At 40.8% G+C, this 25288-nt stretch overlaps 2 protein-coding genes across 9 annotated transcripts in view; one reads left to right on the forward strand and one right to left on the reverse strand.

The window, feature by feature from the left end:
- The window catches only part of LOC100712642 (cytidine monophosphate-N-acetylneuraminic acid hydroxylase), a 378296-nt gene extending 364077 nt beyond the window's left edge, over positions 1 to 14219 (reverse strand). Inside the window, exon 1 of the mRNA XM_063259971.1 lies at positions 13900 to 14219. The gene's annotated coding sequence lies outside the window, so the exon portion shown is untranslated. The remainder of the gene's footprint in view (positions 1 to 13899) is intronic.
- Positions 1 to 25288, forward strand: part of Carmil1 (capping protein regulator and myosin 1 linker 1) — a 300958-nt gene that overhangs the window by 131649 nt on the left and 144021 nt on the right. For all 8 annotated transcript variants that reach the window (XM_063259966.1, XM_063259967.1, XM_063259968.1 and 5 more), the window contains 4 exons: positions 4089 to 4210; positions 12011 to 12108; positions 12454 to 12524; positions 12779 to 12852. In XM_063259966.1, the coding sequence (XP_063116036.1) occupies positions 4089 to 4210; positions 12011 to 12108; positions 12454 to 12524; positions 12779 to 12852 (365 nt within the window). The remainder of the gene's footprint in view (positions 1 to 4088; positions 4211 to 12010; positions 12109 to 12453; positions 12525 to 12778; positions 12853 to 25288) is intronic.

Raw genomic sequence — 25288 nt, forward strand, 5'->3', positions numbered from 1 at the left:
ACACATAAGGGTTCTAGTTTCACTACTTCTCCCCAGCAGTGATATGGTCAGTCTTTTTAATTTTAGCAATTTGGCCTTTGCTAGGGCTGGGTATGGAGCTTGATGATAGAGTACTTGCTTTGTATGTGTGAAGTCCTGCACCAAAAAACAAAAAGGAAAACGGAAACAAGAACAGTAGTCACCTGATAGGTATTTGGTAGGTGTGCATAGTGCTTTGCATTGTGGCTTGCTTTGCATTTCCCTCATGATTAAGTGTATTGCATCTTTTTATCTGTGTCCTCCCCACCATCTTCTTTTGTGTAATACCATTTAAATCTTTCTCCATTTTAAAAATGGGTTTTTTGTAGTCTTGCTGAATTTTGAGAGGTTTTTATAATTAGATTCTGGATAGAAACCATTTTTGAGCTGTGTGTTATGCTTCTTCATGCATGATCCATTTTGAACTAATTTTTGTATAGAAAGCAATACTTGGATCTAAGTTTTGTTTATTTGCTATACTAGAATAAAACATGCACAGTGAACTACATCCCTAACCCTTTTTAAATTTTTTATTTTGAGACAGTGTCTCACTAAATTGCTAAGTAATCCAGACAGGGCCTGAATTTATTATCCTCCCATCTCAGCACACTCAGAGTGCTGGGATTATAGGCGTGAGCCACCACATCTGGCTAAATGTTTTTTAGATGTGTATGGCAGATTCACTTGTCCCTGAATTGGTTTTTTCCTTTGTGGAAAACTGACTGTTTGACTATGGGCACCTTTCTGCCTAATCAGAGATTAGTGCCCATGTCCTGCCTCTTTGGTCTAATTGCCCATCTTTGTGCTGCTGCCTCCCCATGCCAATGACCAGGGCTTTAAGTAATATCTAAAATCAGATTCTTGATCTGACCTTTATTATTTTGTTTTATTTTAGTTTTGAAGACTAAAGTGTGTGAGTAGTTTACTGGGAGTGTTTCTAAATGAAACCATCAACACTGTCCCTTTATTGTAATAGAGACTATGCACGGTCCTTGGAACTTTAACCACAGTTCATTTTAGAGCAGTGCTTTATCCTGTGTTTATCATTATCCAGGACCTGGAGTTTGAGGGAAAAAAAATCACAGCAGTATATGTTTGCCCAAATGGTCAAACCGATCAATGCTGGAGTGAATGATCACCTGTGTATAGCTCCATCACAGCTTAATCAGGGCCTTCTAGCTGGCCTAAATTTGGGAGTGTTTCTGTCTGTGATTTTGGCTTGGGGTGGGAGCAGAGCACAGTGATGAAGTGTTAACATCGAGACTAGATTCAGAATGTGGCTGGATGTGGTAGTTAGTGACGAGCAGGGACATGGTAGGGCAAGACTAACTTTCCCACGTGGCTGCTGGGATTGCTGTGATCACACATTGTAGTCCTGTCCCTTTCGTGTCCGCTCTGTTCAGAGAAACTGGGTGTACAGGAGCTGCCTCAGACTTAATTTAGTGGGTTTTACCATTGCCTGAGAAACCCTTTGTCCCTCCCAACCCCAAGACAGTGGCGACTCAGTACATCCAGGGAGAACACCCGCACTTCATCAAGTGCACCTTTGGATTCTAACCTTCGTAACCTTAGGTCTCTTAACATTTTTCCCTTTGATTTTATCTTACATACAGCCATAAGGATAACAGTGTCTGTGTCCAGCACTTACAATCTGACCTGATTAGGAATTCTTTCCCACTACCCTCTGGTAGTTATTGTTTGTGTCATTGCTATTTTAATGATTATTGTGTTAGTGAAGCTTGTAACTGGAGTGCCTGGATGCACAGCCATGTACTGTGTCTAGTGTTACTGAGTTAGTGCAGTGTGACTTGCATTACTATTCGTTTCCTTCTTCCTGGAACCTGGAAGACTCTGCCTTGTGTTTCAGGTATCACTGTCACAGCGTTTTCTGAGTCCTCCTTTCTGCTGCTGTCCTGGTTACTCAGCAGCGGCCTGTAGAAATCAGTCTGCAGTTACAGAACTTCTGGGCTGTTTCTGGTGCAGGTGGGCATCTGTGTGACTTTTGCCTTCAAATCCTAAGGGTAATTGTGTGTTCTGTTGTAGGGTGATATTGGCAAGCCACCTCAACTAAGTCTGTTGAAGGAGACATCACTTCACAGATCAGCTAGCTGAGATTCAACCAAGAAATGTTGCTCATAAAGTTTGATCCCAATGTTCTATCTTAAAAAAGATGATATGGGACGGTAAATAAGATGGCTGATAACTGATTGTCATTTTAAATGTGTAGCAGGTCATGGATTATGTCCTACTCAGTCTTAGAGACAGGAGTGTTTTCTAGTGTTCTGTTTCTCCCACCTGAAAGGACTGCTCAGTGTTGGTCCCATTTCCATGGCTTTGTCGCACCCTTTACGTTCTGTAAGGGTGGTGATGTTTTAGGCAGGGCTTCGCTAGTGCTTTCATGTCAGGGTGAACTTGAAGTCCACATTTCTTGGCCACCTGTCACAATTTTTCCCCCTCTCTGTCATTCTATTCAATTCTGTGCAATTAAGGATGATTCGGTGTTAAGATTAAGTGGAATTAGAATGAGCTAATTACTATTACTCACACACACCCAAACTGCGAACTGAATAGATACACCAAATGGGTAGAATGTGAAAGTACCCTGTAGTGAAAAATATAATTACCCAGGGTGGGAAGTTGGGGGTGGGTGTTGGGCACAGACTCAGTGCTGCCTCCCAAATGATCTGGTTTTGGCAGACATGCGGGTGCACAGAGATGTGTGGATGACAGCACAGAGGCCGACTTCAGCCTTTTGTGGGAGTGGCATGTGGGTTAGTAGACACCTCCTGCTACAGAGGCTGTGCACTGTCATACTTGCTGCTTTCCTGGGGTGCAGGTGGATATTTCTTGGATCACCTTCTAGACTAGAAGACAGATACAGACTTTATTTGAGAGAATTCTAAAACCTTTTCCATTCACTTGAAGAATACTTTGAAAATTAGGATTAAAAACATGGCTTTTTTCCACACAGCTGATGAGCACAAAGGTGATACTTGCAAAATACTTTTGGTAAATTTCTTCAGGGGTTTGTATGAGAAAATAACATTTTAAGAATTCCTATCACTGATGCCTTTTTTTTTGAGTGTTTTGACAAATGTCTTGCATTAGTTTTTTTTTTTAGCATTAAAGTATCAAAAGTCTTCGATTGTTGTTTTCAGTTTGACTTGTAGGGAAATGTAAAGCAAACTGAAAATTGCTTTGTTAATTTAGTTGATTAGCTGCACATACAATGTGTATTCCCCCATCCTATTTTTGTATCAAATAACAAAGATAATAAATAGGGGAGGATATTTTGGTGCTTCAAAATGCAAAAGGACTACATGAAGAGGTAAGATAATAGCACAGTTTAAAAAAAGTTCTTTTTTCATGTGACATCTGTCTGCAAATTGATTTTTCAGGTTGATTTGTATTTACTTATAGGACTAGCCATGTAACCTCAGTCTAAAGCTCTCTTTCTATGTGTGTAAGTTTTGTACATCTAGTGTAGCATTACGCCTAACACAAAGGCTTTTTTAAAAAACCCTGCTGCTTTAATAAAACCCTTTCCAAATATTTACCCTTCTCATAAAGGCTAAAATATTTTTTATAAGTACTTGATTTTTTTTCTTTTGCTCTAAGGCAAAAAGTTTTAACATTTCTTTTAAACTTCCCATGAGATGTCTTTAAAACATTTTTTTTTTCTTAAATAGTAGTCAGAGTACTTGCATAAGGATTTAGTCTAATGCTGGAGAGCAAGGATGTGACAAACTGTGAGACTAAGTCTTAGTGGAAGTCGCCCCTGAATGTGAATGAGAAGCAGCTAGGTCACAAAGAGCATCTCCTGAATCCACCAGTTTGGCCGTGGGAAACCCAAGCTTCAGTTTCCAGATATTTCTGACCCACTTGACTCTCTGCCCTAACAATTCCTTGGGTTTGAACTAGAAGACACTTATGAGGACTTTAACGAAGGTCTTCTTTAAAAGCTATTGTTACATCCGTGCATTTCTTTGTGACATTCACTGTAGTATTTGAAATTGAGAATGGATGACATTGGTCTCATTATTTAGAAGTGTTCAATCCTGTCCTTGCAGATGGTCGTGGAGACAGAGAAGTGCAACATTTCCATGAAGATGGCCGCTCCAGAGGACGTGAGCGACGTCCTGGGTCACATTGGCACCTGCCTACGGAAGATCTTCCCTGGCCTCTCCCCTGTGTGAGTCCCAGGGCAGGGTGTAGGGGGCCAAGACTGTGTTTTTCCTCAGAATGGCAAATGCAAGGATAGCTTCCTCTTTCCCCACCTTCTGGCTTCCTCTTTCAGTGAGCTTCCTTTCTTAATCAGCAAATATCAAATCTTAGCTAAACCTTGTGTTTACAAAACCTGAGGTTTTCTTTAGGGCTGTGCCTCATTTAAGAACTTGAATGATAATGAGACTTGAAAGTCCTTTAATTTCTGCCTGTGAGACTAAAACAGGAAACTTTTAATTATAATTGCCATAGTGTGAATTTTTCTCATTGCTGTTAAAACTCCAGTAGCGGAATGCTTTATATTGAAGCATCAAGTATAATATTAACCACCACTTCCTTTCCCTTATTTGTTTCTCAGTAAAACTTTAAAAAGTAAGCAAAAAATAAGGTGTTGCTGCTGTAATATCATAGATATTCTTTTAGTTTTCTGGAATGCACAATAGGGGTATTAGTAACTTTTGTTCATGTGTCCTCATATTTTTTTTTTTAAACAGCATTCTAAATAAGGGTTTTATGCCATGATAGCATTATAACCAAGATTGGATTGGCAAGGTTGAGGGGTTAGATTGGTTGAAGTGGAAAGGCAGAGAGGTACTAATGGTGGCAGATCCTGTACAATAGCCCAGAGTGAGAGCACATTCCTGTGGCTGGTGCAGTGACTGGGAAGCTGGCTTACTCTCTGACTGCTGCCTGACCAAAGCTTCTGGTCGTCTTGGGCTGCAGGCATGTCAGGTGCTCTAAGGATGGAATCAGTAGTGGCATTGCTTAGTGGCACTGGAGAAACACTCAGTGAACTGCCTTAGGAATGACTTCCACGTCATCCTCAGCTCTGTAAGAGAACCATCTGGGGTGATCATGAACTCACAGCAGCTGTAGTGTTCCCTGCACTGTAACAGCCATGAGACAGCCTCCCTTTCTTTCTAGGTTAACACTGGTGGAGCATGAAAATTATTAAACATGAGTGTGAGTGCTTGTGATGCCCTGAGTGTTAAAGACCCTTTAGAGCAATATTTAGAATCTCCATTTTCTGTAAAATGTAACTTAATATTGTAGGAATTTAGGGGAAATCAGCAGTTTGATTTTTGGTTTTATTCCTACTGCTCTGGCTTGAAGGGCTGCATATTTAGCTTGTCACAATAAACCTGTAATAGCTTGTGACTGCCATGGTATGTCCTTACCCGTGAAGTTCTTTAGATTGTGTTACCTGATTTTTGCAGGGGCAATGTACACATACGGTGATATCGGTGTCATTGTGACTAGAGAGGGTGGAAATGCCGTTAACTATATCCTTTCTCCTACATTCCTACCATGCCTTAAATCAACACTGATAGTAAGGGAAATACGTCTTGTATATAAGTAACATAGAAGATGTGAAATAAAATATGCCCTCAGTTATGTCGTATGTCTCACTTGTAATAAATTGGAGAATATGAATCTGTATTTGGAATGCTCAAGTCTTAGACACATTTATCCCATGAATATATTACCAAACCCATCACCGGCTCTTTCAGTCTCCAGTCTTCACCCTGCCCTGGTTTAGGGCATTTTTGCGGGGAACCAAAACGAGTGTGGATCTTACAAGTAGGTGAGGTGGAACCAGAGGGGTCCTCAGTTTGGCTCATTAGTTCTCCAGTCATCTAAGTTCAGCTGAATATAAATGAGATTGTACTTCGAATGCTCTGGGTTTACCCAAATATAACTTTGACAATAATGTCCAGGATCAAAATCGAATATTTAAATGTCTATAACATATAATAAGTCCTCTTATAATCAAGGGAGTGTCCATTAAAAAATGAAGAATTTTCATTAAAATTAATATTCCCCAATTATTTTCTTCTCAACTCCCTTCTGCAGATATGTATTATTTATCTTTCCCTCTTTACTCCTACAAAAATGACACTTTCTCTAATCAAACATAAAAAGCAAATTTCAGAATGCATACAATTTAAGGAAGAACAGTTATACATTTTTAAGATCATTCCACATCAAGCCATCATTAACATGTTTAGTTATAATCTTTTAACTATTAACTTTCTTTGGAGGCCTTACCTTTAAGGTTGTTGGAGAGATGCAGGGAAATATTAATAGCCTAGATGATAACTTTGTGAAAACTCTGTTTTCACAAAGTTATCTATAATGATAATTCTCTTTCTAAAGCTATTTTTTATTACAGCTTTCAACTTTCCTAATATCAAAAACCTTGGCTGATTTTCAAAACTAAGGCTGGACTTCTGTTTTTACGTGTTAAATGAAGTCATTATACAAGTTGGAACCAGTGTAGAAAATCTTAATTCAAGAAACTCCTCAGGCATATACAGAAGAGTAAAGTCCTTTTTGCCCTCCAAGATTTTAGAGTTTAAAGTTAATATAAAAACCTCCACAAATCATGTAGCAGAGAGCCTGAAGCTCTCTGATTTCAGAGAAGAGAAAGTCACATTTAGCTCGGAAGTGAAGGACACAACATTTGGTTTGGGTTTGTTTTTCTTAGAGGAGGCTTTTTGCTGCGGGGGATGTTCCTGGTACATTCTGGGGCACCACGGGGTCAGCAGCCAGTGCAGCCTGTGGGCACCACTGGGAGAGGGAATGAGTGCCAGCTCTGCAGAGCTTTGAACCCAGGCCTCAGGATGGCCTGCAGGCACTTTAGAATAAAGTGACAGATCAGTCCACAGTGTGCCTCAAGTCTGAGCTGACCAGTCTAGGGTAGGACTGGAGGAGGAGCAGCTCAGCTGAATCCTAAGTTTGGGAGTGCGATGACTGGCTCAGTATCTGCATCTGTGAAACGGGAAGAGAGATGTAAATGCAGTGTCGTGAGGATGACTTTATCCCGTGGAAGCTGCCTGTGCAGTGCTCTGGGAATGTTAGCTCTGTGAGCTTGCATATCAAGCCAGGGAGGCCGAATGAATGCCTGCCCTGTGGGAAAAGGGATCGGTGATGTGGGTGTGGAATTTCTCTGATGATTATAGTTTTTTTTTTAAACTTATATATAAGTTGATCGAATTTCTGTGATTTTATTTTTGGTTATATATGGTTAATATCTTTTGTTGGTAGAATATTAACCATCTTAACATGGTATCTTCCCTGTGTTTTTAGTGTCTTGTTTTTTAAAATGTGTACTATACCTTTGAAAATTGGCTGGAATTAGCATACGTTGCAATAGTGTTTCTTTCCTATGGCAATAAAAATGGTATTGCAGATCCTTTATGAAGCCATACATTGACCAATGTATGAAAGTGAAGTTATTGCCAAAAAAAAAAAAAAAAAGGCCAACACAAGTTGGTGCATAAATGAAGAAAAAGTTCTTTGCTTGTTCTCTGGGTCCCTCTCTTACTATGGCAGAGGGGCATTGGTTACAATGGGGCTGGCATCATTAAATCATATCCCATGGCGGGAATGGTTGCCATCTTGCGTAGGCTGTGACTTTATGTGATTAAAATAATTTAGACATTTTTCATGTCAACAGTTTATCATGAGATCTGCATAAAGAGCTGGTGTATTTGCCACCTAGTTCATTATGTTTTGCCACATGTAACTGCTTTTTAAATCTTGTGTGAATTAAATGCATGTAATGCAAATGTCATTGATTCAGCTCTAACTATGCCTTGCGAGTGAGTGATAGGCTTGCCTCTCTGCTTTCTCAGTTTTGGGCTTTCCTTCGACGACAGCACATGTTCTCACAAATGCTGTCTGTCTGTCCTTCTACCACTGAATGCCTGTGTGTGTGTGTCACAGTTCCATTGATCTGCTTTTTGATGTCATTTAATTTAGCTGAAGGCAGAAAACAATGTGTGTGTACGTAGGTGTGCATTTTCTTCTTTCTCCTTGTTTCTGTGAGAAGTGTTAGAATATTGAAGAAATAGTTCCCACCTTCTGGGAGTTTAGTTCTGCATCTCTTATGGAAATAAGTACAGTTGTTGACTCTTTTTGCTCCTGATATCTCAGTAGAAGAAAAAGGTGGATGAGAATTGTTCCATAGTGGAGCTACGGGGAGCAACTCAGACAGACACTTGTACAGTGTATCCGGCTGTCCACAGAAGCTACTTTGGTCTGTGTTCTCTGGCCAATCTGCCTGCACTCTGAGTGTGAATGTCCACTGTTGTTTTTGAGATAAAATTGAGTCTCTTGTTTGCAAAACTATATATTTGGTTTTTTTTTCCCCCAGCATGCTTAACTGCCATTTTCTTAACTGTTTTCTGTTGCTGTAACAAAATACCTTATTCTGGGATTTTACAAAGAAAAGAGGTTTGTTTATTTCCTGTTGCTGGAGGCTGAAATCTCATTAGGGTAATTTCAGTTTCTTGCTCTCTGGCAAGGGCTCTCCTTGCCCCATAACAACATGACTGAGAAATGGAAAGGGAAATGGCCTCTTGTAAGGGTAAGGGCCAAGGATATGGGATGACCTTGATATATAACAGCCTGTTTTCACAGGAACTCTGTGAAATGAGCATTAATTCCTTCCTAGGGGATGGTCCCATACCTGAAATCAGGACCCCTTCCCACCTCTTTTTTGAGATATGGTCCCATTTTCTGGCTTAGCGTTTGCTGCATTTTACAGGCTAGCATTGAACTTGTGATTTTCCTAGATTAGCCTCCCAAGTCCTGAGATTACAGGTGTGTGCCACCATGCCTGGCCCTAGGCTTGCAGCACCTGAACCTCTGGAGAACACAGACCATTTCCATCCAATCCAGCAGAGAGCCAACTTCCTATTCACCCATCCACGATTTTTACCCAAGTATGAGTTTCTTTCTGCTTTTATGTAGCTAATCTCCATCCTATTTGTCATTCAATAGCAGGGCCTAAAGTTCTGCTGAAGTAAAGCAAGAATTTAACAAAGAAATGTGATCCCAGATAAAGTCAGACTGAAGTCTCGCTTGGAATGTTTAAAGTTTACTACGAGGAGCTGTGTGAAAGCTTGTGCCTGCTTCTGACAGCTTTGCTATTTCTTTGTATATCTGCCTGCAGCGTCTTGATAGATCCAGAAAATAAGTCCACTAAACACCAGAATGGTGATACTGAACCAAAACGCAGCACCCCAAATCACCGGATTCTGTAACATCGCTTTAATCATGGATCTCTTCGTTAACCTAGTCACTCTCAAGCTAAAGATTTTTTTTTAAACTATTAATTCTTTGTTGCAAGTGTTTTTTAGAGAAAACAGAAAAACTACGCCATGCATGGACTTCTTGTGTCTGTACAGGACTTGCAGGGACACATTTGACATCAAGTGAGCTCACTGGCTGGGCCTTCATCATAAAAGGTTTTCAGTGCTAACAGAATGTTTATATACACTTGTTTTGGCATGTAGTTGAGGAGTAGAGTGAGTCTACCTAGTAACTTCTCAGGTTGTAGCACATTTTGTTTGGAATCTATCCACTCAGAAATTGAGAATAACTGCAATCGTTTTCTTCCAGTCTGTATAAAGTGACTGAAGTTTGTGAAGGGTGCCTGAGAACATTATTATCAAGAGCTGTGCTTTTAAATCATTAAAGAAAAATTAATAAATACCCAGTATGACGTAAGGGTTGAGCTCCCTAATCCGAAAATCTGAAATCTGAAAACCCCCAAATCCAAAACTTTCTAAGTGCCAATATAATGCCACACTTGGAAAATTCCACACCATTAAACCTTGTTCCATACGTGATATTATTAAATATGTCATAAAATTACCTTCAGGATGTATTTGCAAGGTACATGTAAAGCATAGATGTATTTTGTGTTTAAACTTGGGTCTGATCCCTAAGATGTATTTTTATGTACATACAAATATCCCAATACCTGAAAACCTCTGAAATCAGAAACACCTTTGTTGTCCAGCATTTCCGATGGGGAATCTTCCCCCTGCCATGTTTGTCCCACCCCCTCACATTCCAGTCTGCTCACAGTCCTGGGTGACTGACCCAGCACCCAGCACCCAGCTCCTGACCTCCACCTTCCACCCCCTGTATCTCCTGGGTTGGCAGCCATGTCCCAGACCTCGCCATCTCTTGGAACAGCCCTCCCTGTGGGGTGATGGTGGCTTGTCCTCCTTCCCTGACCACAGCCTCGTCTTTCCACTGTCCCTTCCTGGGAAGCCCCTGGATTTGGATTTTTCATGGTTTCAGGCTACAGATGCTTGGGCTGTTTCTTATCCAGCCAGCCTACTGCATGGTTCTGTCTTGCCCACCTGGAGAGCCTGTAGCCAACTGCTGTCCCTGTCCCCACACCTGTGGGTGCTTAGGGCTCGGGAGTGAATCCCCTGCTCACCAGCCTAGTGCTTCCACACATGCGTGTACCTCACTGCAGCAGGGCTCCGCAGGGCCTTGTACTCAAGTTGCTTCTGTTTCCTGGTTTTGTTCCCACCTACACGGTTTTTTCCAGTGCCCCGCCCCTTCCTGCATCCCCTCACTGGCCTGACAGTGATGTTTAGGTTCCTCATTTGCCCTGCCAGGATCACTATGGCTAGTCCGGGCCCTGCTTCCTGGCCTTCTGTTGCCCCTCTACCCAGAACACACCTTGCCCACTGCTGTGAGCTCTGCTGAGATCTGGTCTACACCAGCTTTCTCCTCTCCACGGGCTTGCTGTCTGTCCATGTGAAACTTTCTGGCCCAGCCCGGGCTCCTCTGATGCTTTTCCTGTTCATCTCCTGCTATCCTAGTTTAGGCCTTAGTAGAGGTAGCTGGGTTGAGCATCCTGACTTGGAAATGTTTTGAAGTCTGAAACATTTTTAGTGCTGCTTGAACACATCTGGTCCCAGATGTGGGCAAGGGTTCCTGAATTTGTGCTGTGTATTGAAGAGGGTCTGTTCCTCCTGCAGAGAACACCAAGTGCCCTGGCTTCCCCCTCCCGAACTCTTGTACTTCTCACAGACCTCTTCCGTCATCGCCCATTTATTTGACCATTTCTCTTTATTGGTTTCTAGTTTTGTGAACAATAATGTCTCTTTTGTCCATGACCGTATGCCTCGTACCTGGAAATGGGTCAGACATTCAGTTAATCCTTAATAAACTTTTTGAGTGAGTGAATGATTTCACAAAGTGTTCATTAAACGATTAGTGTGTGGTCACTGGGACAGCATCACCTTATTGAGATTATTCTGATGACTTTGGAGGACTTCTGTCTTTGCTTCTCTTCTCGTCCCCTTGCCCATCTCTCCCTCCTTCCCTTTCAGTAACCCTGTGGGCTGAGTTGTATTCTGTCAGTTCTGTGAATAATGACACCATGGGGTGTCTTGCTGCATTTTTAATCACCTCTCTGTCCTGCCTTTTTGTGTGTGTGTGGGAGTGTTTTTGGGGTCTAAGGAGGGGCTGGACATGTCTCAGTCCCAGTAGAAATGTAGTCAGGTAAAGAAAGGGTAAAAGAAATAGCCACTGGACTGTGGGGGTAGTTTTGTGGTGGCTTTTTGCACACAGCACTGGGGATGACTTAGATTTGTACTAAATGCTTTGAGAATTAGTAATATATTTTTGTAATAAGCAAAATAATTAAGTAGCATACACTGCTTTATGACTATTCTAACACAATGTTATAAAATAAGTGAATGACATTTTAAAATACATTTAGTATTTTAAAATACTTTACATTTTAAAATACCTTTAGTTTACAAAGGTAAGTTAAATAAATGTTTTAGTTCTTATGGATTTTCCATCTCCCTGGTACTCAAATAATGGAAGTATACTTGCCAGGATTGGAATAGGACTTATCTTTGTTTTTTAAAAAAAGAGTATATTGCTAAATAAAGTTCTAGTTCTATTCCAGAAACTTCACTTGTGAACTCTGTTACTGATCTTACAGGAGAATAATGAAAAAGGTCTCCATGGAGCCGTCTGAGCGTCTGGCCAGTCTCCAGGCCCTGTGGGATGGCCAGACTGTGGCTGAGCAGGGGCCCTGTGGTGAGCATGCGTTTTAAACCCTAGAATGGTAAACAGCCTTGCTGTGATGACCCCTGCCTGGAAGTTAGTTCTGTTCCCAGTATGCTACTGTAAAGGTGCAATTAGTTTCAAGGTGTAATTAGCACTGCACAGACTTGAGATTGGTGGGCAAAAGTCCTATATTTAAGTTGAATCGCATCCTGCTGTTTGCTCACTACAGGATGGGGAAGAATCTTCTTTTTCCCCAAACAGAAAGGATAATCAGCCTTGTCCACAGTAGCCATATTTAAGCTTTTACGTTTTTATTTAAGAATCATTTTGCTGAAGACTTGGTCAAGACTGCAACATTTTTGTTTTATGTGTTAGGTGGATTTTCTCAGATGTATGCCTGTGTCTGTGACTGGCTTGGATTTTCATACCGAGAAGAAGTGCAGTGGGTAAGGATGTCTGTGTACGTGTGCATGCCCCCAGACGCACCTGGGGAATAGTCTAATGTCTGTCTCTGCCTCTCTGTCCCTTCCTCTCTCCTTTCCTCTCTCCTTCTGCCTTCTATATTCATGTTTTGCTTAACATGTTTCTTCCCCAGATTACATAAAAATCTGCATATGGTATTGTCTAATTTTCTGCATTTGACTTGCTTCTTTGATCGTCGGCATAGATTAACTTTATGACTGAATTATATTTCAAATAGGATGTGGATACAATTTATCTAACTCAAGACACCAGGGAGTTGAATTTACAAGACTTCAGTCACCTTGACCACAGGTAAGCCCATTCTGGTTTCCTTTCTTCCTGTCTTCTAAATTCATTGTAAGAACTACAGCTCTGAGGTCCTTGACCTCCAGAAAATCCTTTTGTAAGGGGAATCAGGAGAATATAAGAATCTCTGGATTTTACTGTTCAAATAATAGTTGCAGAAATGTTTATCACTGTAGATAGCTTTTTGGAGGTGCATCTGTTCATATTTAGAAACTGCTGAATTTTCTGTGGTAATAAGTATAATTCTTAGATTCTTACACTGGCTTGCAAAATCTTTTTAATCTCCTCTGTATATGAAATATAGTTTAGTTTTACCAATTACTATTTTATTGCATTATTTCTAGGATTACATTTTAAGAGGAAATCCTAACAATTCAAGATTTCTTTATGAATTGGGAAATCGTTCAGATAATTATGTAGATACAGTATTGGTAAAAGTCAGATTTGCCAATATCTGCCATGTGATACTAATACGAAAATCATGAAACAAGTTACATGTTAAAAATCTGCATATGGTATTGTCTACTGTTTTGCATTTGTCTTGCTTCCTTGATTGTCAGCATAGATTAACTTTATGACTGAATTATATTTCAAATAGGATGTGGATACAATTTATCTAACACAAGATAAATTGAGAGGCTTTTTCAGGTTTTATGATCTTGATGTCCGAAGGCCTGTGACAGAGGTCCCGGAGAAAGGTCTACGTTCAGTTCCCTTTTCTCTCGGCAGGAGCAGACCTGTCAGATTTACTTAGCTTCGTGGCACACTGAGCCTTGGCCCTGCTCCAAAGCCTCTGCTCTGCCTGTTTAACCTGATCTACTCTGTCCCTTCACCCTCCACTCTTTCCATAGGTGGGCACCTAGCGCCCACCATGGTGGCCCCAGCACAATAAATCTTTTGTCCCTGTTCAGAATTGAGAGAAATCTGAGCTTTTAGCAGTATGTTTTATGTCACTGGACACCTGGAATTCACAGAGAATTGTAGCTGCTGCTGCTGCTTAGCATCAGCGTCTCGTCCCCCAAAATAACTATTTCAAATGATGTTTCCGCCTACCTGGCAGGAGAGGCAGCATATCAGTGGGCTCCCTGGAGCATTCAAAGCAGCAGACCAGGGCGAGGAGGCTGCAGGCTAGGAGGTTTCAACTGCTCTCTGCATGGCCGGGGTCCTCCCATGCCGGAGTGGCAGGCCTGGCTGTGTCAGAATCTGTGGCTCCTGGGCTTCAGCCTTTGATTCTGGGTCAAAATTGCTTTCTTTTTGCAGGGCAGGCAATTTTCCCCTGCCATGAGTTGTTTATTCTGTATGTAAGAATCTTCTTATTCTCAAATTGAAGCAAGGTGTTTCCTGTGTAGTTCATAAAAAAGTGAACTGAGAGAGAAAAAGGGAAAATATTGTGCATTGTAAGTATTTTACATTTAAAAAAAAAAAAAAAAAGAAACTTCCTGTGGAATCAGATGTAAGTATTTACATCCTCAGTATCAGGTTTAGATGTTTTTGGTTCCAGGTCCCTTTTCCATTCTTTGAATGATTGGTCTTTATTGTGTGGGTTGAAACTCAAATGGGAAATATTTATTATTTCTTCTAAAGATAGCATTACTAAACCACTACATGCTAGCATAGACACCATTTTTATGGGGAATAAACTATATGTAAATAAGCAAAAATGTGACATTGGCTTGCTTTTCTGTAGATCTCTTTAATGTTTGACTTGACTAACTAGAGGACAGCTGGATTTTCACAATTCCTTGTTTCTGGTCTCTTGTGACTCTTAGATCAGCTTGGTGCTATTTTGATTGAAGTATGTAAAGAAAGCCTTGTTTTACATAAGCATCTAGTTAGGAAAGAAAATATCTTTGACATATACTTATGGATATTCTCTCATAGTTCATCACAACTCAGTAAGTAGTGGTTTCTTAAAGATAAATAGCAATGCAAAATCTGAAACCATGTTAAGTAATGTTTTTGTACTTTGCTACATTAAAATCCACTTATTTCTCTATCTCTATTACTCCTTGAATGAGCTTTAGCCATGCATGGTTTTCTAGCATTATGCATTGATAGTTAATAAAATATTGGTTTACAGAGTTATACACAGCTTCCAAAATTTTTTCTAGTGTACAGTAGAAAAAGGGGGGGGGGGCACGTAATAGGTATCACCATTAATCCTTTCAAAAAAAATCTTAAGTACAACTGACTGTGTAAGTCATAGTGTTGAATAAAAGTTTACCAAGTTCAGAGTGTTGCTTGATCAGTATAATTTTACTAATCAGTCTGGTGATTTCCTTGAAGTGACTAACACAGCACATTATAGAGCAGTGTCTGTCAAATCCCCACTCTGAATAGCAATCTTTTCATGGTATCCCATGAAAAAAAAGGAGCCGTTTCTTTGTACAACCTCAGCTATCACACAAGTACTTTGAATTACACAACCACCCTTTTGGTGGGCAAAAGAAATATTTTTTATATCATTCCCAGTTTATTATACAGAGTTTTAAAATGTGTCAACTCAGGTGCCTAGATTTCATAAAGTGAGTAATTTTTCTTGTTCACTAAGGCTATTCCAAATTAAAATTGACATTTGACTAAAAACACTCTGAGAGTGTGGCGTGGAAAATACAGTGACTCCTAGATCAGCTTGGTGCTTCTGCCTGGTTTTTGTTCATGCACCCTCAGTTCCCCTGTTGCTGCTTTTGCATGTTTATGCAAATGCAGGATAATGAGAAGGACCTATTTGTTTTAGTCTCATTATAAAGAGACTCTTGACCTTGTCAGCCCTCTGAGTCTATTGTCTGATAGAAACCAGACTTCAAATTTTGAGTGTTGATCTTTGTTTTTTTCAGACTTAGCGGTATGTGCTATGATTCTTTGTCAGTCCCTGCCCCTCCTTGGTACTCGGACTTGAATCCAGGCCCCCATGAATATGTGCTCTTCACTGAGCTACAGTGCCAGCTGATATTCTCTTCTCACGCTGGACAGCAGCTGTGAGTTACAGCTCTAGAGCAGCTCTGGCACCCACAAGGAGAAGCAGCAGATACCGTTGCTCCACTGTGATGTTTGGTAGGTTAAGTGTGTTAAACACTTTCGTTTTTGACACAGGGTCTCACTTTGTAGTGCAAAGTTGCTATTACTATCCCAGGCTGCTCTCAAATTTGTGGCAGCAGTCCTCCTAAATGCTGGGATTACGTGTGTACCACCGCACCCAGCAAACACATTTTTGACTTAGGGTAGTTTCAGTTTATGATGGGCTTATTGGAAAGTAATGCATTCTAAGTTGAGGAGTATCTGTGTCGTTGACTCTTCATTGTAATGTGAAACCAGCAGCTCTGGATAACTTGTCAATGAATGAGAGTGACTGTGTTATAATAAAACCATATTTATACAGATAGGTACATGGGGCGTAGCTTGCAGACCTCTGCTATAGGCCAGGCACCTCCACTGTGGGATGATTGCAGTCATTGCTTGGTGTCCCTGAGGATTAGTGCCAGACCCCATGAGTATCAAGATCTATGGCTGTTCAAATCAGTTCCATAAAGTGACACATAGTGTTTGCTTTCAACCCCGGTATATACTCCCCTGTACTTTAAGTCATTTCTGTCTTGCATATGATACCTAATAGTAATGTTAATGCTATTGCAGGTAGTTGTTATATTGCAGTTTTTAGAAAATAATGACAAGAAAACTCTGTGTATGTTCCAGACAGACATAATTTTTTCTCTATTATTTTTTTTAATCCTTTGTTGAATCCATGGATGGGGTCACGGATATGTAAGAAGGACAACTATATATTTACATAATTAAAAATTACATTGGGTGAATCTCTTCCTCTCCATCTTTTTCTCTATTTCTTTCATTTCAGTTCTGGGGCTTGAACTTAGGCCTCCATAAAGAACCACATCCCTGGGCCTTTAAAAAAGTGTTGTCGTCCCCCCCCTCCTCCCAAGACAGGGCCTTGTTAAGTCACCTAAACTGGGCTTGAATTCGTGATTCTCCTTCCTCAGCATCCTAGAGTGCTGGGATTACAGGGTTGCATCCCCATATCTACCTCGCATGGGCATTTCTGTGTGGTACAAGTCTGAGCATACCTCTCCAGAAAGGAGTCCTTCTAGACTCAGGCAGTACAGGCATGTGGAAAGATTCAGTGATATATAATTTATGCGTGGTGCAGTTTCTTCTCTGAGGTTGAGAGGTTTTATAAAAATTTATACTGATATTTTCTCCTTTGGGTGTGAATTATGAAGGAGAGAAAAGTAGAATTAGATAAATTGGAGGTGTAAAGGGGGATGAGACATTAAATGGGCTTTGAACATAATTTAGATATAAGCAAGCAATTTTATCATTTATATTTATTGAAATGAGATGCTGCCTTCATTCACATATAGATAACCCTGAACTTGATTTTGGGGGGGGGGAGAGGGGCGACAGGATCTCAGACTGTAGTTCATGCTGGACCTGAACTCAATGTGTAGCTCAGGTTGATCTTGAACTCATAGCAGTCCTCCTGCCTCAGCCTCCCAAGTGCTGGAATTAGAACTGAACTTGATATTTAGCCAGGCTTCCCCCTAGAAGGTTGTCATTTCACATAGTCAATAAGAAAGTTCCATGATTGGCCAGTATCAACCTTTACTTTTTCATTCTACCTTTTCTCATCATTGCATTTATTACCATAGTAAGAAGCATCCATTCTTTTTTAAAGAGATTAAAACCACAAAATAAAACAGAATAAAGCTAATCAAAATGAAACAGTGAAAGTGCTATAGGACTTCAAGAAAAGATAATAGGAAATCAATAATGGCTACCACAGTGCCTCTTGTTATCTTCAGAATAACTGCCCATACCATCAGAGCTAATAAAATCAAACAAAACAGAACAGAATAAAACCAATCAAAACAATGAAAGTGATACAGGACTTCAAAAACAAGATAATAGGAAATCAGTGATCATTGCCATCATATATTTTATTATCTTTGAAATAGGTGCCCATGCTATCAGATAGAGTAAAATCAAACCAAACAAAACCGAATCAAGCCCATCAAAACAAGACAATGAAAATCATATAGGATTTAAATCAAGATAATAGGGAATTAATAGTGGTAACCACTTTTCCTTTTTAGATGTTTCTTCCCTTTTCACTTTTTATCTGTGGTACATTTTGGATCCCCCCAACTCCTTCAGTTTTTTATACTATGGAGATGACATGATATTCACCTGTGTGAGTCAAAAGAGCATGCTCACAAGTTGCATCCATTTACTTACAGAGCCTGTGATTATCCTTCTTTATAGCTGAGTAGCTTTCCATCCTATAAAAGTGCTGCACCTTTCTTATCCATTCTGTGGTTGATGGGCGAGCTACCCCTGCTTTTTTTTTTCTGGTTTCTTGCCACATGGAGCATTGTTTTCTCTCCTTTTCCAGTCTATGAATCTCCTTTTGAGTTAATGTGTTTCTTGTATATTGCATATTGATTGCTTCTTGCTTCACTCTGCCTTTCTTTTTATTGTTGAGTTGAGGCCATCTACATTAATGGTTACAGCCAATATGCAGTTTGCCTCGGCCGTGGTTTTTTATTGCTGTTATTTCCCTACTTTTCCCCTCCATTCAGTCTCCCCCTCTCAGTAATCCCACCCTGCTGCTCTTCCTGGGACTGTGGTCATTTTTATCTCTCTCTAGAGTGTCCTTCAGTACTCTTTGTGGGGTTGGTTTAGTGGTCATGAATTCCTTCAGTTGTTTTTTTGTCATGGAAGTATCCTATTTCTTTATTAATTTTGAAAGATAGTTTTGCAGGGTACATCAAAACTATAGGTTGTAAGTTGTCTCTTTTTTTTCAGGTTGGAAATAGTTTTTTTCAGAATTTGAAATAGTTCACTACAAACTTCTTGAATTGATGGTTTGGTGTGAGAAATCTGTTGTGATTCTGATAGGTTTCCTTTACATGCGATCTTTTTCTTTAACAGCCTTTAACATTGTGTTCTTGGCCTAAATTTCTGGGTTATTGATTATTAAATGTCTGGGTGTAGATTTATTTTGGTTATGGCTAGTTGGGATTCTATATGCTGCACTTATCTGTGTGTCAGATCCTTTGCCCGTGCTTGGGAAGTTTTCTGTTATTCTGTAAATAGCCTCTTCATGTCTGCTTTTTCCTTGACATGTATCACTCTTAAATTATTTTTGGATGCATGATCTTGTAGCCATTGAGTTGTTATTTCTTAGTTCCTTGTTATTTTTAAGAAATCTTTCCTTTCATGATTGCAAACTGCCATCCTATCTTGAAGATTTGAAAGTCTATCTTTCAATTTCTTTCAAGCAGTTTTGCCAGCTTTTAGTGGAGTTTTTAATTTTAATTGTCTGGGTATCTCTGTGAGTCTGCTTCATGCATTCCAATTCTTCTCTGTATCGTTTGTTCAAGATTTCCTTCCTTCTATGCTCTCTTTTTAAAATCTATGTCTGCTTTAGATATGCTCAGAAACCCCTTTTATTATGTTTGTCATTTCTTCTTTTACCTGAGATATTATTTCAGATATGATCTGGCCTCATGAAGTAGTTTCTTTCTTGAGTTGCCACCATTCCAGAAATTTCAGATGTGTGACTTTTAGTTTCTGCATGTCCATTTTTCCTGGACTTGTTTTGTTTGGGCTGGAGACCAGAGATCACCTTTGGTTCCTTTTTCTTGGTATTTTCCTGGGTTCATCTGGACAAGCTGATTGTGGGGTCCCAATTGTTTCCCACATTGGCTGCCCGTTCACAGTATTGGGAATAAGTCAGGAATCTGGGTTTCTCCTAACCTAGGTTTCTGGGGAAGTGGTGGGGTGAATGGCGGACTTCTCTAGATTCTCACCGCTTCTCCAAGGTGTGACTGGCTGGTCCTGGCCAGTGCAGACTGCAGGTCCCTGAAGGGGATGGTGGCCAGCAGACTTGTAGGGTCTGGTCTGGCTGCTGCTTCTTCCCGCCTGTGCTAGATACCCATGGGAGAGTCCCAGTGGCAGCCTACACGTGCGGGGGTTAGGCCGGCTATTTCTCCCCACCCCTGCTGGTTACCCACAGGAGGAAGTATCCATTCCTAACAGCTCTTACACCTGTCAGTGCTGCTGGAGAGAACGTTCCCCGCGGGCTGGACTATATTTACTCATGTTGCACGTTCTGATACTCTGCAGTCACACTGGTGTCCAAGAGTAAACAACTTTCAGGGAAAGTGCCGGGGAGCAGACCAGAATCCTGGAAGTTCAAGGTTGATTACCCATAGAAAGCCCATCATGTTGCATGTACTGACACTTTTGAACACATGCTCAAGCAAGCTTTTATTTCCTCAGTGGCATGCTTCGCCCTGTCTTGCTCAGTGGGTGATCTTCTCTGGATGCTTATACAACTCCACATCTTTTTTTTAGTTTCCTTGCCCTGGTCATTGTCTTTTTTATACTCAGCAGTAGAAACCACCATTTGCCCAGGACCATTTAGATCCTCAGTGGGTGACTTGGATTATGTGAGTGGCTGATGTTACAGTTAGAGGTCTGGGGACAGGGAGCACTGGCTGTGGCTTTCACAACTGTGTTAGTGAGCCTTCCTCACTGTAACAAAATACTGAGATAATCAGCTTACAGAGGGAATGGATTTATTGTGACTCATAGTTCTTGATGTTCCAGTTATTGATCAGTTGGTCCCTCGGGTTTGGGTATGTGACAAAGTGGCACATTGTGGTGGCACATGTGGCAGAACAAATCCACCCATGATAGCCAAGGAAAAAAGAGAAAAAAGTAGATGAGGTCCCACGTTCCTTTTCAAAACACACCTTGTGACTTCAGCATCTCCTGCTAGACCTTACATCCCAAATGTTTCATCTCTCCCCAAAGTGCTATCCTCTCACTAAGCCCTCAGCACCCTCCAAATCATGGAACAACTTTGTCATTGGAAGCACAGAGTAGAAGACTGCACCCCCAGTGTGTGATGGCATCACACAGAGGAAATGGTCTGGAGGAAAGTGCAGCTGTGTGGACAGAGCAGTGGCTTTGTAGGACCTCTCTTATCGCAGAGGTCCTACAATGCCCTTCCTTCTCATTTGTCTAGAGTCTGCTCCTTCTCACAGATCAGTGGTGCACTGGGAGATGGGGAAGCTCTGCACCATACTAACCATGACCCATCAGGCAGCTGGTTGCTGGTCTTGTTTTCTGGTTCTGCCACTTTTACTGACTCAGGAAAACCTTGATGGCCTCTCTAGTTGCTTCATAATAGATTTATAAGTAACTTAAATGTTGTGATTTTTAAAAATCTCCCCTCTCCTCTTCTCTTCCCACCCCCTTGTCTTTCATCCTTATTTCCATCCATCCATCCATCCATCCATCCATCCATCCATCCATCCATCCATCCTGAATGTCAAGCCAGGCACCTGTTGCTGCTGACTAGGTATCCAGGTTTTGGGTTGGCAGAGTTCACGCTGGATCCATCCTCATAGTCTCTGGAGAAGAATCGTAATTAGGGTTTGCTTAGAAAAATGCTCAGTTATTTATAGGTTTCAACATTTTATTTAAGTCTGTTCTTGCAGTTTATTTTGGCATAGGTGTCCTCAGCCCAACAAGAGATCTAGAGTGACAGAGCCATGTTATATATGCCTCATGGGAACTTTCAAAGGCCGGGGAGGCAGTGTGTTAGAAATGTAATTGCTGTGTAATGTAAAGTGACAGAGGACAGTGAGGGAGAGGCAGCAGTGCTGAGGAAAACAGAATATACAGCTTTAAATGCATCGATGTCTCTTGTTGTTGGAAGATTTTTAAGAGGAACTAATCTCATCAATCCTCAGGAGACTGGATGGCATGCATCATTGAGTCTGAATTTGGCGAGAGAGAGAGAGAGAGAGAGAGAGAGAGAGAGAGAGAGAGAGAGCCCTGTCAGCCGATTCTGCTTTTGTGTTGTCATAGTCCTTGCTCATCAAGGTGATGTCCCTGAGCATGACACCATCAGGAAGTAATTCTGACCAGGGATTATGTTCTGCAGGGTTGTCCTAAGGGCACTGGTGTCACTTTGGCCTAATTGAAGCCCCATTTCTTTACTCCCTTTTGAATGCTGCTGTTAGTACAAAATCTGGTATGTGGGCTTCTGTTTCCATCTCTAAATGCTTCTATAGAGGAGTGGTCTCCAGCCTGGGTACAAAGCTAGCGATCTCTTGTTAATGGGGAGCTAACAGTAGGACTTGTTTTTATTTATTTATTTTTTTCTCATCCAATTTGTTTGTGTTTTAAACTGAGTATAGTACATTAGCACATTAATATAATTTATAGGTAAGCATATATTTGGAAGGTACTCAAAATACTTTGTGATTAGGAATTATCAGAAAGTTCAGAGACCACCCCTTTAGACTCCTGAACATATATGAACTGTTTCAAGAAGTCACAGCCTTAGGAGAGTTGCCGAGTTGCCTTGCTAGTAAATTAATAAGATATAGGACACGTGTCTAATATAAAGTAGAATGCCAGGAAGCAGTAGCTAATTCATGACATTTGTAATTTTTAAAGCTCTCTATCTCCCGTTTTCAAATTAGATTCAAAGGGAGGAGTCTAAATTATGCCCAGAAAGGTTACAAAGGGGATGCAGTAGGACAATGACCATGCTCTGACTGGAGTGTAGCAGCTTTTTCAGGAGAGTATGCCTACCCTGGTGTGTGTATGTAGAGCAGGAAGAATGGCAAGATATTTTGTTTCGGCCTGAGCTATTGAATCTTTAAATGTTTGAAAGATTAAGGGTAGATCCTCCCTGCTGTGGTTTGTGGGCATGCGGAAAACAGTCCAGATATTGTTCATTGAATCATTGCTCTCTGTATTTGTGCTTTTCGTATATTGTTGATTGTGGAGCTTGTGAGACTTCTTTCAAATATGTCATTTATTTTTTGTTCTTTAACACTTGCCTGGCATATTTCACACTACTTAAAAGTCAGAGTGTTTTAAAATTTCACAGTGATGACAGGCATCAGAAAGTGAGTAAGAAGGGAAATCTGGCCTGAAAATAATAACTGGCAAAAGGAAATTCCTTTGAGTCCATTCAGATCAGAAAGATAGGGTTAGAACTGCTAGTTCAATACATTGTCTGGCATCTACAGAATCTGAAGAATTTGGCAAGATTTGTGAACTCTAAATGTCTTGCCAACTTTGTTTTTTGCGCTTTCAATTTTTCAAATAGGCTCCAAATATAAATCATTTATTTTTAAATTTAAGAACTATTTTAAGACATGGATCCTAGTGTATTTTCCAGACTGGCCTTGTACTGCTGGGCTCAAGCAATCCTGACTCAGACTTCTGAGCCGCTGAGACTACAGGCATGGACCACCACACCTGGCTTAGCAGTTTATTTTTTAATGTTCAGGGTAGTAAGAGGTTCATGTCATTTGAGAAATCACTTCAGATATAGCTTAGTATCACCTTTAAAATCAGTAATCAAGTGATTGGTTAAATGTAATGAACGAGGATTGATTCTTTGATTTGAAATTCTTCAGAGGGTTTTCTCTAGGAGAGGTTGAAGACTTTTAGCAGTATGGCAAGCAGCACAGCCATGTGAGGTGACAGCACAGTGGTTAACAGGCTGTGTGCCTCGGAATCTTCATTTGTCAGGAGGAGTTAACATCCCCATCCCGGGCTTACTAATGTATTTGGATTAATACATTTACAGCACATTATGGTAGTGCAAAAAAGTGTTCATGCAATGATGTCTTGGTTCACATACTAAAAGGCTTGCCCTCTGTTTAAATCAGCAGCTATATAAAGTAAGGGTTCCTCTTCAGTAAAAGAAAAAGAATGAAATCTGCAAGAGCCCTACATTAAATTTGGGGTTTCTAGAAACTAGCTCGCAATCCTTTCTGTGATGTTCTTATGTTTCCAGTTTTGTGAGGGCCTTTTCTGTGGACAAGTGTAAGAGGTAAACTTGAGTTTGAAGAAAAGGTTTAGCCTATGTACACAGGCATGTCAACTGAGATGAGAAATATGAACCTCAAGTTTTTTACAACCCCCAGTCAACAACTGGGATAAACAGAAAACAAACCCTGTGTATAATACATTTACATCCAGAACAGTGTCCATGAGTATTCAGTGCCTCAACTCTCCTTGAGCTTGCAGTTTTTTCTCAGAGTTCAGTCTTGAAATGTGCTCTCTTCCCAATGAAGAAAGTGGCAGAAGTTACCTGTGAAAGTGTGCAGAAGGATGTTACACAGCTAGGACTCAGGGAGGCACACCCGAAGCCGTTGTGTGACTCTTTAGGCTAACTTTATTCTAAAACCTGGATCACATCATGTTTAAGAATCTCTTAGGTGGTCAAGGTGAAACATACTGGAATGTCATGAACTTAAGAAGCCATTACCGCTTTCTACCATGAGGGGAATCAGTTCATGTGACAGCAGCACTTCGTAAAAACATGAGTGAGAAGCCCACAGGAAGATTCAAGAAAATGTAGTCAACACGAAAGTAGGGAGGCCTGCATGAATGGCTAATTACTTATCCAAGGTCTTCTTATGTGCTCACTTATTCCTGTGTGTCAAGAAAGCCATCCAGGAAAACCAAGTCTCAGAAATTAGTTACGAGTGATTTTATATGTTTTCCATGTGTGGGATTGCTTCAGATTTTGATCCTTCCTGGCTCGGGAAGCTGTCCATGGTAGGAGGAATGGAATCTTCCTCATCCCTGGTCCTGTCACGCTGACCGATGTTCACAAAGTGTCAGTTCAGACCTTGACTTCCACGTGAGTGTTTGCCAGTGAGCTTCCCGGGCATTTGGTTTGCTTGGACTGGCAGCTCATTCTCTGCATATTCTAGCCAGATTGAGAGGTGGTAAACACAAAGACAGCGAGGCTTTATATGGTGTTCCATTCACTTGTGCTTCTGTTTGGAACTTCGTGTGAACAGTCCACAATCTGTCTTCTACCATTGGTCAGACATTTTGGTTAACTGTGCTCTGTGAACAGTGCTGCTAAAACTGCTCTCGTACTTGTCTCCTTAGAGAAGAGTGTGCAGATGCGTGCCCGGATGCAAACAATTGTAAATTTGACTATTGTGTCCACCACTTAGGTCAAGAAATAGGCTACTGCCTCTCCTTAGAAGCCTTTCACAGACCAATTTTCCACTGCAGATTTTTCCTTTTCCTCTACCCCACCCATTCTTAATAATTATTCCAACAGTCCTTGTGTCTCTTTATAATTTTATGTTGAAGGCGAGCATACTTTTATTACCTCTGCAGGCCACATGGAAGGCTTTCTGTTCTTGCCTTGTCCCTTGCTCTAGTCCTGGCAGCCTCCCCGTTGCCCAGACCTCTCTCAGAGGAGAGCGCATCTTGCCTGCATCCCACCAGCTTCTCCCACTGATGCACCCCACCACTAACTATTTCAGAAATTAGCGTTCTGAAATATTTCTCTGCTGATAAACATTTTATGGCTACCTTCCCTACAATCATGCATTCTTAGCATAGCTGTCAAATCTTATTTCTA

Source organism: Cavia porcellus, unplaced genomic scaffold (assembly GCF_034190915.1).
Source record: "Cavia porcellus strain 051 isolate PalLab524CR breed Dunkin Hartley unplaced genomic scaffold, mCavPor4.1 scaffold_13, whole genome shotgun sequence".
Lineage (NCBI taxonomy): Eukaryota > Metazoa > Chordata > Mammalia > Rodentia > Caviidae > Cavia > Cavia porcellus.